This window comes from Vigna umbellata, chromosome 7 (assembly GCF_029865625.1).
Source record: "Vigna umbellata cultivar VRB3 chromosome 7, Vumbellata_1.0, whole genome shotgun sequence".
Classification (NCBI taxonomy): Eukaryota; Viridiplantae; Streptophyta; class Magnoliopsida; order Fabales; family Fabaceae; genus Vigna; species Vigna umbellata.
Genome location: NC_142171.1, coordinates 2,488,854 through 2,505,561, shown reverse-complemented (window position 1 = coordinate 2,505,561; position 16,708 = coordinate 2,488,854). Strand labels below are relative to the sequence as shown.

Genomic DNA, 16,708 nt, shown 5'->3' with positions numbered 1-16,708 from the left:
GAAAGACAGTTCAAGAGTTTCATTGATATTTTCAAAAAGTTGGAAATCAAGATGTCATTCTCAGAAGCACTGAAACAAATACCTTCTTATTCGAAATTCATGAAAGATTTGCTCACAAAGAAGAAAAAGTATATTGAGGAAGAAACTATAGAAGTATAGGGCCAGTGTAGTGCTATCATTCAGAAGTTGCTCCCACCAAAATTTAAAGATCTAGGCAGTTTTACAATTCCATGCACCATTGGTAAACTGGCTATTGGGAAGGCGTTAATTGATCTTGGAGCCAGCATCAATCTTATGCCTCTGTCAATGTTTAAAAAGATTGGAGAATTAGAGTTGAAGCCCACACACATGACTCTACAATTGGCAGATAGATCGATCAAATATCCGCATGGAGTAGTAGAAGATGTTTTGGTAAAGGTAGACAAATTCTTATTTCTAGTGGATTTTGTTATCATGGAAATGGAAGAAGATACGGAAATTCCTTTGATTCTGGGAAGGCCATTCATGAAGGCCGCTCGAGTGTTAATTGATGTTGATGATGGGAAACTTAAAGTGAGAGTTGAGAATGAAGAAGTAAATTTCAATGTTTTTGAAGCAATGTCTCACCCAAATGATGAAGATACGTGTTTTCAAACTGATGAACTTGAGGAAGTCTGCATGATTACACAGAAGACGATGCATATATCATCACCTCTTGAAAGAACTCTTATTGATGCTTGTGAATTCTTACATGCAGAGGAAGAGAAATTAATTGATGAATGTATACAGAATCTAGATCCTTTAAAGGAGATTCCATCTGATGAAGTGGAGATTGGAGAATTAAAGACTGAGGAAGAGATAAAAGAAAAGAAGCTGGAATTGAAGTTGTTACCTTCACATTTGAAGTATGTTTTTCTTGAAAAAGATGATAATAAACCTGTGATCATCAGCAATGCTTTATCCACTCTGGAGGAAGAGAAGTTAATTGAAGTCTTAAAAGTAAACAAAGGAGTTGTAGGTTGGTCAATTTCTGATCTGAAAGGAATAAGTCCTTGCATGCATAGAATATTCATGGAGGATGATTTCAAACCAGTGGCTCAACCACAGAGATTTTTTTAGTGTCAAGCTAAAGACGTTAAACAAGCGCTTACTGGGAGGCAACCCAGCTTTCTAACTATATCTCAATTTTTGGTTTCAGTTCTTTTATTGTCAATTTACTTGAATTGAATATGTTTGGTTGTGTGGATTGAATTATGTTTTTGCAATGATTTGATTGTGAAATGTTTGTTTGAAGTTTGATTATGAGTTTTGAATTCTTTCCATCATAACTGGCATGATTGTGAGATTGTTATTGCAAAATCTGAGTTTTAGAACTTGTGTTATGATTATATATGATTTGTTCTTGGATCTAATTGATTGTGACCCAGAAGTTGAATAACTGAGTGTACTGAGAAAGCTCTGAGAGCAAGTGAGAAGTTTTTATTGCTATGAATTTGGTTTTTGCATAATTCTTATTAATACAAATACATTCTGGTTTAGAAATGAGAAAGGCAGTTTTTTTTGTTTTTGAAATTAACTACTTGGCCAGATGACTACCCATATGTGAATATTCATCCTTTGTTATCTTGTTTGAGCCTTATATATATTTTTTTGTGAACCCTGAGCATATTACAGAACAATCTACCTTATCCAACACTCTAGAAGAAGAGAATAAGAAACATATTTGTCAAGACATAGGTAGAAATTAAGTTTGGGGGAAATCATAATCAATTGAGTCTTAAACTGATTAAAAAAAATCAATGTGTTATGTGATGAATGAAGAGGTAGTTGATAAATAAAGTTTCAATGTTGTTATGTTCTTGTTCTCCTCTTCTTTAGTGCGGTTTTGTTTCCTTGTAAAACCATGTTTCTTCTAGCCAAGCCAAGTTATAACCTGAGAAAGTCCTTTTGATTTAAATCAAAATGTGTGAATTGTGTATGAGATGACTTGCAAAAGTTGATGAAGTAGTTGATGACAATCTGAGTGTGAATTGGAGTTGTAAACACTTACAGGTTGAGATAAACACTGATTGAGCATAGTTGTATTATTCTTTTTCTGGTTGTCTTATCATTATGGATTCAAGAACTTGTTAATATAGAAATTATAACATTTGATCTGAATATTTGGAGATGTAGGTACAATCCTTACTTTTGTGACAAAGATTATGTGATGGAATATCAACTGCTCTTCTGGGTTTGTTTTCTTTTGTTATTGTTTATTTTCATGAGGACATGAAAATATATAAGTTTGGGGGACTTGATAAATGTAAACTTTACTTGTATTTGTTACTTAAAATGTTGTGCTTTTGAGTAGTTTAAGAATGAAAAGTATATAAATGTTGATGTAAGTATAGTTTTGAATGTTTAAATGTGTATTGATGCTTTTGTATGTTTATATCCAAGAATAAGGATTGGATAATATCAAAGACTGGGAGTGCATCACTCGCCCAGCCAGCAGAAGCTCCTCGCCCAGCGAGCCTGTACCAGTCGCCCAGCGAGCCGACACCTATTGCCCAACGAGCCTGTACCAGTCGCCCAACGAGAAGACACCAGTCGCCCAGCGAGAAGACACCAGTCGCCCAGCGAGAAGAGGCCACTCGCCCAGCGAGTGAAGGCTTGTCGCCCAGCGAGAATTCACTTAAGGTCCTTCCCTTTAAAATGTCGCGAAACTGAACCAGAGAGGAGGGAAGAGACAGTGGGAACGCTGCAGCTCGCGTCTAGCTCGTGTATGGGTGATTCCAAGGTGCAAAACCACCACTTTCTACCATCCAATCCATCAATTATTGCTTTTGGGATGCATATGTGCAGCTAAAACTCCATTTCACTGGGGTTGAGAGTAAAGTTCTGAAACTCTTTGTAATTTATCTATTAATACATGATCTTGTATGAATTTTGTGTTCTATCTTGATTATTCATGCCTACGATGGAAATCTGAGCTAATTGAACGGTTAAATCATTGGGAAATGCATGAGACCGCGGACCTAGGATAGAACAACTAAGGGATTTCAATTCTAGACATAGGTTGGAACTTTTAGTCATCTGTGACATTGTGTTTAAGGCAAATCTGAGAACTGAATTTGCTAAGGGATTAGTGATTTAGTTTGAATGATTCAGAAATTGTCATCTGAGGAATCAGAGGCTTGTATGCGCCTAGGATGTCCATGCTTAATTTTGAGGAATTGTGTTAGTAGAAAATTATATGAGTGATGAACTTGAATGTCAACCCCAGTGAACCTAAATTCGACTGTTTTTACCACTTTTTAAATCTGTATGCTAATCTTAAGTGTGTTATAAAAATACGTTTAATAATCGCTAAATTAGTAAACTTTAACAATCTGTTACAACTAGAAATGAAAGACGCACTAGTAAAAAAACGGTGTTTAACCTCGCCAAATAGGCTTCGGTTAAATGTAAAAACGAAGCATATATACTATTACCTCGGTTAAAGGAAGCACCGAAGCCTAATAGTCTGTCAAAATCTCACATTTTCCCTGTCACCTGACCTGCTTTGCACTACGACATCGGTTGCTGCAAAACCGGTGTATAAAGTTGTTTATGCTTCGGTTGTTGTAGAACCGAGGCGTAAAAGGTGAAGAAAATTACAAAAACTGCCATTAATGATTTTTTTTTAGAGGAGAATAGGCATCGGGTTGTTACTTAACCAGGGCATAATGGGTGTATTGATTCGGTCGGTGGTAGAACGGAGGTAATAGCTCTTGCATTTCTACCCAGATTCAAAAGTTTTTACCCTACTTTTCATTTCTTCTCTTCATCGTGCACGCTCTCTTCTTCTTCGTCTCACCCTTCATTTTCTTCTTCTTCGTCCCGCGCTCTCTTTCTACTGTTCATATCTTCTCGCCCTCCATTGCTGCTGCTTTGGTGCTCCGCTTGACGAGTTCACGCCGCTGCAGACCGCCGTCGTTGCACCGCCCTCTTGGAACGACGCTTTCGCCTCCTCCGGCATGTCCTAAAATTCCTCCACTTTCCAAATAAATAAATAAAAATAATGCCTTTCCTTTTTATTTGCATGCAAACAATGTTCCAGATCTGTTCAAGTTTATCTCTTTATTTCCTTTCTCTCCACCACTTTTTCCTTCACTTTGATCCGGCTTACTGGGTCTCCTTTTTTGTTCTAGGGAGAGAAATATTATTCTCGCCCCTTCACTTTCTGTCTCGACATCCGTGACCCTCTAATTTAATGGTTTTTGGTTTGCATCCAGATCGAAATTCGAACTCATGCAGAGGCGAAACCCGATCGTTCCTGCGCAGAATCGACGTGAATCGGTTACCTTCGACTGTGGACATGGAAGAGGAAGCGGGAGTTTCATCTCCGAACAGCACCGTTTCGAGCGTGAGCGGAAAGCGAAGCGAGCGAGAACCCAACGGCGAAGAACACGACATGAACAAAGCCTGTTACCGCGGAATCAGAGACGAAGAAGACGGCGAAACCTCAAAGAAAAAACTCAGACTCTCCAAAGACCAATCAGCTATTCTGGAAGAAAGTTTCAAAGAGCACAATACCCTCAACCCAGTAAGCTTAACAGAAGGCAAAGGTTCAAGTTCCTGGCTTTTGTTTCACTCAATTACCTTTTTTTTTGCTTATTTTCAACGTTCCAAACCAAGTGGAAGTTAATAATATGAACAAGAATAACATTTAGATTTTCAACGTTCCAAATTACTCTTCAATAATTCTACTGCATATTACAATTTGGATTCAAATTTTGTCCTTTTTGCATTTATGTTTAGTAACTTGAATTTATTTTATTATTAATAATAACGATTAGAATATTATTCAAAAAATCAAAGTAAATTCCTTCAACCCAAAAGTAAAGGTTGGCACAGTAGATTGTCATGTTCATCTTCTAATTGTAGTTTAAATGCCTATTTACTTGCTGTTCATTTTTTATCCTAATAGTTACCAGTTACCATCTTCATAACGTTTTACTGTTTATTGGAAAATTACATTGTTAATTATCTTATTGGATTTTTTCTGTCATATTATCATTTTCTTGATCTTTCATCCATTTCTCCTTTACTTTCCACTATAAATGAAAGTTCTTTATTTGTTTGAAATGAACAGAAATGCGGAAATACTGACATTGAGGGTGTTGATTCAACTAATGCATGCTACGAGGGAAGTGTTGCCCTGTTTAACTGTGTTAATTTGGTGGAGAACAACTAATCCAGTGAGTGTTTTACTCCCTTTGACTTTTGGGATCATATGCTTTAAAGAACAACTTGCAATTATTTTCCAGATGGCTAAAATTATCCTTGCAAGTTTCTCTTTATTTTTGTTTTGATATGACATGAAGGATAGCATTTTGATTATTCGTGTCCATTTTACTTTCACCCATAACCCACTGATGTTTCAGATGCCAATTGCTATATATTGACATGTTCTTTTGTTGTAGGTTGTTGATGGAAATCTTTCACAAACTTGTTACCTCATGGCTCTTGGTGTAGGCCTCAAGACGAAGAAAAAAAAAGGACCTTATTGCCTCGGTTCAAGCTCCAACCAAGGCAGTAGAGGGGGAGAAAAGGCCTCGGTTCGTAAGGAACCGAGACATAATCCTACCATTTTATGCCTCGGTTCTGAACCGAGGTATAAAGTCTACCACTTTTTGCCTCACCTGAATATACCTCGGTTCAGGAACCAATGTCTATCAACGAAAATAACAGCTATCGTATCCTCGGACTGCAATAGTGACAAAAACTCAATTTATAAAGTTATTGGGAAAAAGAAGAAAAATCATAAACTAGAAAAATCTAACCAACAATATAAAGTGTGCTTAGAACAGTAATCTAATATAGTATTTTGGTTCCAAGGGAGTTGAGCATTTGTGGTGTTGATGTCAATCAAATTTTGACATGAGATGAGTGGATTGATAGTTAGACACTTTGGTTCTTATGTTTTTTAAAATAAATGAATTTAAATTATTAAATGAATGAATTGAAATTATATACATTATAATATATAGATTATAATATGATTATAATATGATTTAACATATACATGTAGATTTTTTTTTAAACCTGATCCATATGTTTATATATTGAATTATGATTATTGTGAATTATACCTAGCATATAATATAATACTATAAAAAGAAAATATCTGAAGTGATAGAGATGAAAATAGGTGTTTATACGAAAAGATAAGTTTATTTTAGAAAACTTAAAAAAGTAATGTAAATATTTAAATATGTTTTTCTTACAAGTTGTGTAAATATAAGATGAATTTCTATAAAAAGAGAAAATCATTTTAAAAAACTTTAAAAAATAATGTAAATATTATTTAAATATTTATTTGATATTATAATAATGTGTTTATTAGTGTGTGTTGGATATTATGTACTTAATTAAATGTACGGGAATGATTTATGATTGGTTAGTAATTTTTTGTACAGAGTGAGTTTTCATTTTGTTTAGCTACTAAGATTTTAGTTAAATGTTAACTTCAATATCATTATAGCTAATTATAGGCTTACTATCTCCTTTTACATAAAGACTTGGCTAGCTCTACAATATTGTACATAAGTGTACAGAAAAATGTAACAAAGTTGCATATATATATATATATATATATATATATATATATATATATATATTTTGTTAATTTGACCCTTATCTTTCAAAATTCCTAACCGGAAATTTTTATAGTTTTAGAATACGAGATAAAAGTACAACACTTTATTTGTCTTTTATACTAATTGAATTGAAAATCACCCAAGTATCTAGAATACAGAGCCTTAGGTTGTTGTAAATGGTAGCTAATAATAGGTGCAAAAGGTGACTTACACTTTTACTCTTTCTCAATTTCTTTCAATTCTAGTCGGTGGAGTTGGCCGTTGGGCATTTCAATTGTCTGCTTTTCATTTTTTTATTGTTCAGTTTGAATTGCAGATAAATATACTGTTGGACAAGGTGACAGTGACTCCTTTTAATGTCATCCTTGCCTGGTATCTGGTCTTGTTTTTATTATTATTTATAAGTGCCTGCATGATGTTTGTTTTATGTTCCAACTTGGCTCAATACTTTTTACTCAGCATAATCGTGGGTCTCATAGATCTCTCTGCTGCATCTGCAGTGTACTGTGATGTGTCCCTAGCCTTCTCCATTAAATGGACGTGGTTCTGAAGCCAAGCAAAGGTACAATAATAATAATAATAACAGGCATCAAATTTTATTTTTATAACACATGGTGGGACTCTTGATATTCTATATTAGTCTCTCGTTTTTGAAGGGTCTGATTCTGATGTGTCATCTGAGGGGTCAGATTCTGATGTGTCAGTCTCTACTTAGCACATGGCTCTGCTAATGCCCAACAACACATCTACCATTACCCACCTCATATTTGGCTACTTCTAGTTTTGCCACTTTCCATACACCTCATTGGAACAATCCAACCTATTCATCGATTCTACCTCCATTATGGAGGTAAGGTATCATCCTGTCAATTACCAAGGGCCCCATTACAAAATGTCTCTCAAATAGACAACTATTCTAGATTATGACTCCATTAAGTTATCTTTTATCAAACAAGAGTACTCAATGCTTTGTTATTAGAATAGCAATCAAAATACAGCAATAAGGTAAAAGATTTTAATATTTTATCTGGATGAAAAGTATGATTTACGTACATATCAAGGTCATTCCGATGCAGATTTAGCTGCTGGATTGATTTTGTGTATGCTTGTTTTTCAATATGAAATATGTGTTTGATATAAAATCGTTTTAAAAGCAATACAGAAGTAATTATTAAGTGACTAAGAATCACCCCAAGTTGCACTTGATGTAGCAACTTTAAAAAACATGTTATATATATAAATTAAGAAAACTTTACAGAAAAGAGTTTGCTAAGCCTTAGTTTGTATTAAGATAATGGAGAGGAGAAAGTGAGGCATGTGAATGAGTGGTTTGGCGAATTTGTGGTTGAGTGGATAATAGTGTATTCTATTGGTTGTGCACAAACTTGGATTTTATTCCAAAGAAACATGAATGGGGTGGTGGACTGAAAAAAAAATATAAAAAAATGAAAAGGCAATTGAAGAGGAAAGTGTAAAAAAGATATAAGAGGACTTATGACATTTCAATCATTTCATTCCAATTGAGAACAGAAGTACAGCTTAAACCATGCACACCTTTCTTTTCTTTTGGTGACAGACAAGTCACAAGAGAAGATTATGTATTGGGAAAAGATAAAGTTATGAAATACTTCTGACAAAGGACACTCTCTTTGGATCTCTGGTTTCTCAATAAACATGGGGTCACTTAACTCACATCAAATAATAATAAACATAATTAGCACCATGAAGCTATTAATTCTAGTTTATTAGAAAGATAAGTAAGATTCAAACTAAAGTGTCTACAAGAGTAAAAGTGCTGAATTGTAGTATGATGAACGAGAAATTTGGGATGGTTTTTTTTACGAGTATGACTGAATTCTGAACTGCATCATTTAGGAAGTTATGTTTTAGTTTCGTAAGTAAAGCAAATCTAGCGTGGAACCTGTGAACGCATGACCAAACGCTCCTACAAAAGAGTAGGCCAACAACTGACGGTGCGTCCTAAGGTTCGACCTTCACGTCCGTCTCTTCCAATGCTTTTTCCAACAACTCTTTTCCTTTTGCTCCCACCCACAGGGTGATCATCGCAATGACAAGGACGAACGAACGGGAATACATGACAAGACAGGAAATAGGGTAAGCTTATGTAATTTAATTCAAGTATCAACATATATTTCACACAATCAACTAAACAAGATAAATCATTAACTCTTTCATGCAAAGCCTAATACTAGACTATGACTATCCGGACTGTATGAATTCTGTGTAGCTACGGTGTTCGTGCACCCGGGTGATGTAGTAACTGGGATACCCTCAACAGCTGTCACCCGAGGTTAGTCCTATCTGTCCAAATTAACCATAAGGACTAGGACCTCCTGTCATTCCCACACATGACTCACCCTTCTCTACGTGAGAAACTAGTAATCACAGAATATCACGATGAACCGCCAGCTTAGCTTTATCCACATTCATACTTTACCAATTTCCAATATCCATTCATGAGATATTCCTCCCCGGAATACTCTTTCATAATCAAAGTCATTTCATCCATATCATATTCCATCATTTTTCATCATTAAAACTTCAACTTAACCAATTTGAATAAAGATCCCGTAGGATACCAAATACCGAACGTTAGTTTCTAACCCAAAACGAGACTAAAAACTTGGAGTGAGACCGAGATGTCTCCAACTTAAAACTAATCAAATCGAGAGAGTTACTCACTCGTTGTGAAAGGGACCGAATACAATAATACTTCTCAAAGACCAATAGAATCGAACGTTATTTTCCAAGTAAGCCAATTTAATGAACTGACTCTTGAGATTTCAAACCGAACACCGTAAAGCCTAGGCCGAGTACTAAGACTCTAGGCCGAAACCAATTAAGACAGATATTGTAGGACATCAAATAATAGCACTTGACGGAATCATATGAAGAAACCGAACGCCAACAAATATTTAGCTTCTTAATGAGTTAAACATCAAGGAAACCGAATGTCAGTCGAAGACAGGGCACTGTAGAGAGCGAACGCTATTGAGTTTGGACGAACGGTCTTATTATAAAGATAGATTACGGAAATGAGAACTAGCGCCTAGTGTAAGACCGAGCACTTACTTAGTACGAGCGCTTGGTGTAAGACCGAGTATTACTTAACTTATAGAATAAAGGCTTGATAAATATAAGATATCATTTAACTAATGTTCAAGAACGAACGAAATATACAAATACATATAGATATACTGAAGTTTATAATCAAATACCAAGGAACGAATATCGTTGGTTGAATGCTTAAGTACAAATATTACAAAACGAAACGAGCTAGTCTTCAACTAGAATTCTCTCCAAATGAAAAAATTCAGTTCCAACCGAGTCCACAAGAAAACCGAACACTATATCGAACGAGCGCTGATCTAATATCAAACACTTATTAAGAACGAACGCTATTGAGAACGAACGTTGGTATAATTGAATGATCAATACTTACTCTCGACAACATGGTCTAATACTAAACACTTATTAAGAATGAACGCTACTGAGAACGAACGCTTGTATAATTGAATGGTCAATACTGACTCTTTACAACAAGGTCTAATACCAAACACTTATTAAGAACGAACGCTACTGAGAACGAACGCTTGTATAATTAAATGGTCAATACTGACTCTCGACAACATGATCTAATATCAAACACTTATTAAGAACGAACGCTACTGAGAACGAACGCTACTGAGAACGAACGTTGGTATAATTGAATGATCAATACTGACTCTCGACAACATCCCTACCCATTTCATGGCTTTCATTAATCATCAATACTTTTAAACGACATACCATATTTCATCATCAACCAAATCATCAAACACAATATCATTTCAGTTCCTCATACAGTCAATAATGCAGTAACAACCATTTTTCATATTCATTCAAAAATCAACGAATATGCATCCATACAAAGCAAGAATCTAAATCAAATTATTTAAGCTTCCCTTACCTCTAAACTAACCATTTTTCATATTCATTCAAAAATCAACGAACATGCATCCATACAAAGCAAGAATCTAAATCAAATTATTTAAGCTTCCCTTACCTCTAAGCTAGCCGAACACTCACAATTCTACAGATAAAGGCTCACCACCAGATTCCTTTGAAGACTACGGTTCACGATTTAAGAAACTACGCAAATACCAAAGCAGAACATCGTTCAGAATGTGAAAAGAAACCCATACACCCAGAAACTTGGTTTGTATGTTCAAGAAAAACCACACGGCTGAGGAAAGAGAGAACTTACCAACTCAGAACCCAAAACCGATCGGCTCAAACGGAAGCCCTTGACATCGGAGGAGTAGAAACAGTGCCTGAATGGTGATCGGAGAAAAAAAAATGTGAGAATTTCCTAGAGAGAAGATGAAGGAGATGTAGAGAGAATGAGGAGAAAATGAATTTCAATAGATGGAAGAAGATGATTGCATGCAGAGAGTAGTGTAAATTTTGAAACTGAATTTTACTTCTACTGTCAAAACCGAACGTTCAATCTACATCACACACTTGTCTTCTACTATCTGATTTTCAGATATCCCTTCCTTGACATTTGTAATCCAGTATGCATAAGTTTTTAATAGTTTTAAATGGATTGTGACTGGTGTCATTGCATAAATATGCTTATTTGAAGGAAAAAAATGAGAAAAAAATTGTAATTAAAAATATTTATGATATAAAAAACAGAGTTCTGAGTTATTGTTCATTAAATACTTTCAAATTCCCTTTTGGAGAAAATTAAATTTATGAGATTAGGATGAATAACACAAAAATCACAAGTAGTTTTAAAAGTAAAATAGAGATTATTATTTTATTTTTTTAATAGAAAACTTATTCTTTAAACTTCTTTATTCTATAAATATAAATAAATATAAATAAAAGTTATTAAAAATATAATATTAAATTCTAAAAAGATAAAAATAAAAGAATTATAATAATTGAGCAATAAGTATTATTTTATTAAAAATATAAAAAAAATAATGAAAGATAAATATTAATGCCCATCTAAATATTACAATTATAAAATTAAAAGTTACATTAATGACTATTTAAATATTATAAGGAATTTAAATATTATTTTTATTAAAATCATGAGATAAAAACATGTAAATGAAGATGGGAGGATCATTTAACATTATCAATATAGTGTAATTCCTCTAAATTTTTGTAGAAATTAGTTATTCTATTTAGTGGAAAGGGTTATACTTAACCTTATTCTGTCGGAAGTGTGAATTGAGAATAAAGGCTAACAGTATCGGTAAGAGGGGACAAGCAATCGAGATACTTTTGCGAGTGTGGGGGAAGAATTGTAAGAAAAGAAGGGAAGAAGTAAAAGAGTGGGAAAAAGAGAAGGTAAAAAGAAAGAGAAGGGTAAGAGATAGGAAGATGGTGGCACAAGAAAAAATGATGGGTATTGGTTATTAGATATTGAAACTTTATATCAGTATGGTTGTGTTATGATGACTTCTACTGCAGAGTCGTCTTCAGTGTGCAGCACCCAACAGAGACTTATATTTCTTTCCTATTCACTCTCATTGCTTTCCCTTTACATGGATATTAGGTCCCTTACAACTTTTCAGACTTTTCCTACTCATTCAACCAACATAATCAAACCAAACAAAAACAAAAGGAAAACCACACCTCACCCCATTCTTATCAATCAAACCAAACAAAACAAAACCACTCATCGCCAATTCATACCCGTTTCCGGAATCCATGCCCACTTCTGCTGGTGACCAAATACACACCACCATTGACCTGTTCCCTTCAACATTTCACACCCATCATCACAACAAAACAACTTTCTTAATGGTGGGATTGATTCCTCTACTCTTTTCTCATCCAACAATTCATTCACTCAAAGTGGGGGGACACACCCCTCTTGCTTCCTTCTCTTTTCTTCTCCTATTCAATTACTCTCCAACCACTCTCTTTATCAACTCAACAAAATATCAAATATTCTCTATTCTTTTCTTAAACTCAACAAAATATCAAATATTCTCTATTCTTTTCTTAAACCTATAATAGATGGGATTCACATACAAACAAAAACTCAAAATTCCTTTCTCTTTGAATGTATTGTTGATGAAATTATTTCATTCCAATTAATATAACTCATTTATAAACAGATTCTAGAAAGAACAAGCGAATGCAATTAAACTGTATGAAATCAACAAAAGAATTATACCATCTACCTTTATCTGATTCTTCTTTCTTGCAGTGAGTGTCCTTTGGACAGAAAACAAAAAAAAAAAATACTGTAACTATTTCCGATGGGTGTGGAGGTAAATGGGGTGTAAGGAAAATGCTGTAAATTGCTAAGAGTAATTGACATGGACACTGGCATTAATGCCAAAGTGACAAAGAGGGCAATTGTGAACGGTGGACCCACACATTGTGCACAGACACAGATGTCTACATGGCAACAACAACACTATCGATTCTCTTACCCCACACTCGCTGCACATCCTTCTTCTTCCCACAACGCCATCGTTTTGCTTTATGTTTCCGCAAACTTCGTTCTCCTCCACCTCCTCCGTGCCACGGTTATTGCTTCCGCAACTGGACTCGGCGGGGGCGACCCCGCCGTGATTGCGGTTCTCCTCACTAACGTGAGCCAGCACCTCTTCGAGATTGTTCCTGAGCGAGTTCGCGGTGGCCTCATTGTTCTGCGCCAACTCCCTCCAAATCTGATTCTCTACGCTGAGACTCTTCACCCTTTCTTGAAGCACCCAATTGAGCTTCCCGAGGCGTTGAATCTCCTCGTCTTTTTCCTTGAGTTTCTTCGCCACGGCCTCTTGTATGGCCTTAACCAACATTCTTGATTGCCTCACTCGCTGCTCCTCCAGCTCCATCCACACACTCTGCGTCTATGAAACGGAAAAGAAAATCATTAGCCACGAGTTTTCATTCGGCCTATTTGAAGAGATTAGAAAAAAGAGAAGGGAGAGGGAACCTACATGTTGCGCAATGAAACGGTCGATCTCGGATTGCTGGTTCTGGAAATGGAAGACGAGGTCTTGGTCGAAAGAGGAGAGTTTGATTTTGTTGGACGCAGGAGGAGCAACGTTGGATTCGGTTACGGAATCTCTGGAGCGTTTCCTAGGGAGGGGGATGTTGTAGGTGAGGCCGCTATCGGACTTGTTGATGGAGTTGGGGTCGCAGAGGGTGGTGTGGTGAAACGGAAGCACAGTTGAAGGAAGAGCCACAGCACCTTCGATTTGCGCGTTGTAGAAGGCGCGATTCGGTTTCGGCATTTCTCTGATTGAAAGAGAAAACAAAGAGCATGAGTGAGATATGTGAAAATGAAGAAACAGAAACAGAAGAAGAAGAAGAAGGAATGGTTTGGTGTGTTACCTGGCGGTTAGTAACTGCGCGGGGAAGAGATTCATGTGCTGAGCCTCAACTGCCATGATTTGGAGAGTTTGTTGTAAGTTGCCGTTGCTGTTCCTTGGCTCGTTGGTTGGGTTGGGTTGTCTTATAGGAGTGTGAAGTTTTTGTGTGGCTTTGGTTTGGTTGCAATGTGAATGAATGAATTAATGAAAGAATGAATGGTGTGATGAGAAAAGAGTGAAGAGGAAACGAGGGAGAGAATAACTAGGCATGCAAATGAGGTGGCGACTACAAGGGAGCCTCAATGAATGAGTCCCATTTATTTAAGGCTTTGGCTCTTGTGCCATTTCTAGAGAGAGAGAACAAACAATAAAGTCAAAACTCATACCATTTTCCTCCCCCCAAAATCTAACAATAAATTATTTCTTTTTCGCCTTTTCATTCATTGCCAAAACAATTTTTTTAACATAAACATTAAATGCACGTAATAATAAAACTTACTACAACACACTGTAACGCATGAGGATATGGCAATCACGTCACTCCTTTACCAATTTGGTTTTCGTATCATGCAACCATACACCTTCACTCTTTCTCCCAATAAAAAAAATTATCTTTAGGGTTAGTTCAGGTACTGAAGAGGTGCGGTTATTTCAGTGGCACGACGAGGTGTGGCGGTGCGGGGAAGTGGGCACGTGATAACGCACGTGCGACGTGCTTGAATGGAGGTGGGGACATCAAAGACTGACCCCTCAGCCACGTAGCGGTGGGACCCACCTCTGTTCGGGAGCGGTTTCCTCGCTGTGTTGCCTCCTCATTTCTTAAACTGTTGTGTCTGCGTACGGACCAATTGTCTGGAGTGACTTCTTCGGTGCGGTGCGGGTCCACGCTATCTCCATGGAGGACATATTCGTCAACGTTCATCTGTTTCTCACTTCTTACCTCATCAAAGGAGCTACTCGGACCAATCAAAACCATGCCAGCCAACTTTTCTTTTCTTTGAAAAGAGACGTTTTGCAGTTTCATTACGGAAATCAGCTAATAGTTATGATATTTCCAATGGTCCACTATGAATTTCATGTTTTTAAGTCATTCCTCTCTTTTTACTCCATTCTAGTATTTATTACATTTTTTAACTTTTCACAATTTTCAACAGTTTTCCGTTAAGTCTTTTAATCTTAAACAATTTAAATATCTCTGTTCACTCATACTTAATACTTAAAATAAATATTCCGTACTGGAAAAAACAAGTCCATTCAGTAGTTTCAATGCACATTTATGTAATTTATTAATTTCTTTTTACCACCATAAAGAATTAGAGTTGTTTAAAAATACATTTTTGTAACAGTTTATGAAAGTTACACTCCACATCTAGCAAATCTGTTTTGAATTCTAATAATCGATATTTTGACTTTAAAAGGCCAAACAGAAATTTTAAAAAATAAAGTTAATAATAGTAATCTATCAGTTATGGTAAGCAAGAAACGAACAACCCTTCACATAGTTGTTTATAACAGCTTGTGATGACAATGAAGATCTTTGTATTAAATTAAATTCAAATAGAATATTATAAGATATTCTGAATGTAACATTTCAAAATAAAGTGATTTTTTTTTCAAAATTCAATTTGGACGTTTTATTTTTACAACATTTTAGTCTAAAATCAAAAGTCATGGCTTCTATAAGTAAAATTGTGGTAACCCTATTTTATAATGATGGAAGAAGACTGGGCATTAAATTTAAGAAGACAGAACCACATTCTTAATTAATTAAACATACAACCTTTTTCCTTCAAAATCTGACCCAAACCATGTGCAGGTAATAGATAGATAATAGATAGATAACAGAGAGTTCTTAAGTTTATGTCTGCAACGTGCTACTTTTGTGTGAAGAACAAAAATGGTAATAAACAAGTCTGGTTTAACTTTCCAAAATAATAGAGAATCTCAAACTATATTATACACATATGCAAATCATGCACACATTGCTAAGTAAGAGAAGGAGGGAGGTGAAGAAAACCCATGAAAGGTTCCGTCCCTTAGTTGTCACAGTTATGTATATGTACCTAATCTTGCTCAAATTCTCAAATCACAACATTTAAGAGTTATTAATATTTAATTCACAATTCAATAAGTAATTAAAAACTGTACATGTAAGGTGTTTTTCTTTGCAACTTGTACTTGATTAGGCATGTGGGTTTATTATTTATTGCTTGAATTTTAAACTTTAATATATAGTTATTCAATCCAAGAAAACTTTCAGCTTATTTAAAAGATGGTTTTAAATCTAAATTAACTTTATAAAATCAAATTATAAATTGAGATCCATTTATATACTGTACATTTAGTTTATCTTTAATCGATAGAAAATCTCTAATATATTTATTTTATCTTTAAATGTAAAATCTCTAATACACCTATTTTATCTTTAACCGAGGACACTTTCTTAAAATATATATTTTTCAAACATAAAATTAAACATTAATAAATGATTTCACAGCAGATTGCATAATAAACTAAACAATAAACAAAAAAAATTTGTTATGATACACTTTAGTCAATGTTTTTTATCATATTATAATGTAAATTATAATTCCAATTCAATGTTATAAAACTTATATGTTAAATTTGTGGATGTGTATCTCCACCAACTTCTACTTTTCTTTTGGACTTGGAAAACAGGTTGTGTGATGCTACCATTTCCTTAAAGTGCAACCTATAGCGATGCCCATGTTTGTCTTTTTACATGAAAATGTG

General features: G+C 35.1%; 2 protein-coding genes across 2 annotated transcripts; one reads left to right on the top strand and one right to left on the bottom strand.

The window, feature by feature from the left end:
- The first annotated feature begins 348 nt into the window (after positions 1-348).
- Positions 349-1,098, top strand: LOC148194939 (uncharacterized). The gene has a single exon (XM_088094404.1). The coding sequence runs from the start codon at positions 349-351 to the stop codon at positions 1,096-1,098; it is 750 nt and encodes a 249-aa protein (XP_087950530.1).
- An 11,676-nt stretch (positions 1,099-12,774) lies between these two features.
- Positions 12,775-14,415, bottom strand: LOC148194938 (BOI-related E3 ubiquitin-protein ligase 1-like). The gene is made up of 3 exons (XM_088094747.1): positions 13,977-14,415; positions 13,580-13,880; positions 12,775-13,489 (listed from the first exon to the last, which is right to left on the bottom strand). Exons 1-3 carry the CDS (start codon positions 14,030-14,032, stop codon positions 12,938-12,940), a joined length of 909 nt encoding a protein of 302 aa, XP_087950873.1. The 5' UTR covers positions 14,033-14,415; the 3' UTR covers positions 12,775-12,937.
- Between the last annotated feature and the right edge of the window lie 2,293 nt (positions 14,416-16,708).

Bases quoted from the DNA above. Each gene is read 5' to 3' on its own strand.
- LOC148194939 (XM_088094404.1), top strand. From the start codon at position 349: ATGACTCTACAATTGGCAGATAGATCGATCAAATATCCGCATGGAGTA.
- LOC148194938 (XM_088094747.1), bottom strand. From the start codon at position 14,032: ATGGCAGTTGAGGCTCAGCACATGAATCTCTTCCCCGCGCAGTTACTA. The intron at 13,881-13,976 runs GTAACACACCAA...TCTTTCAATCAG, and splicing joins GCGCAGTTACTAACCGCCAG to AGAAATGCCGAAACCGAATC. The intron at 13,490-13,579 runs GTAGGTTCCCTC...TCCGTTTCATAG, and splicing joins ACCGTTTCATTGCGCAACAT to ACGCAGAGTGTGTGGATGGA.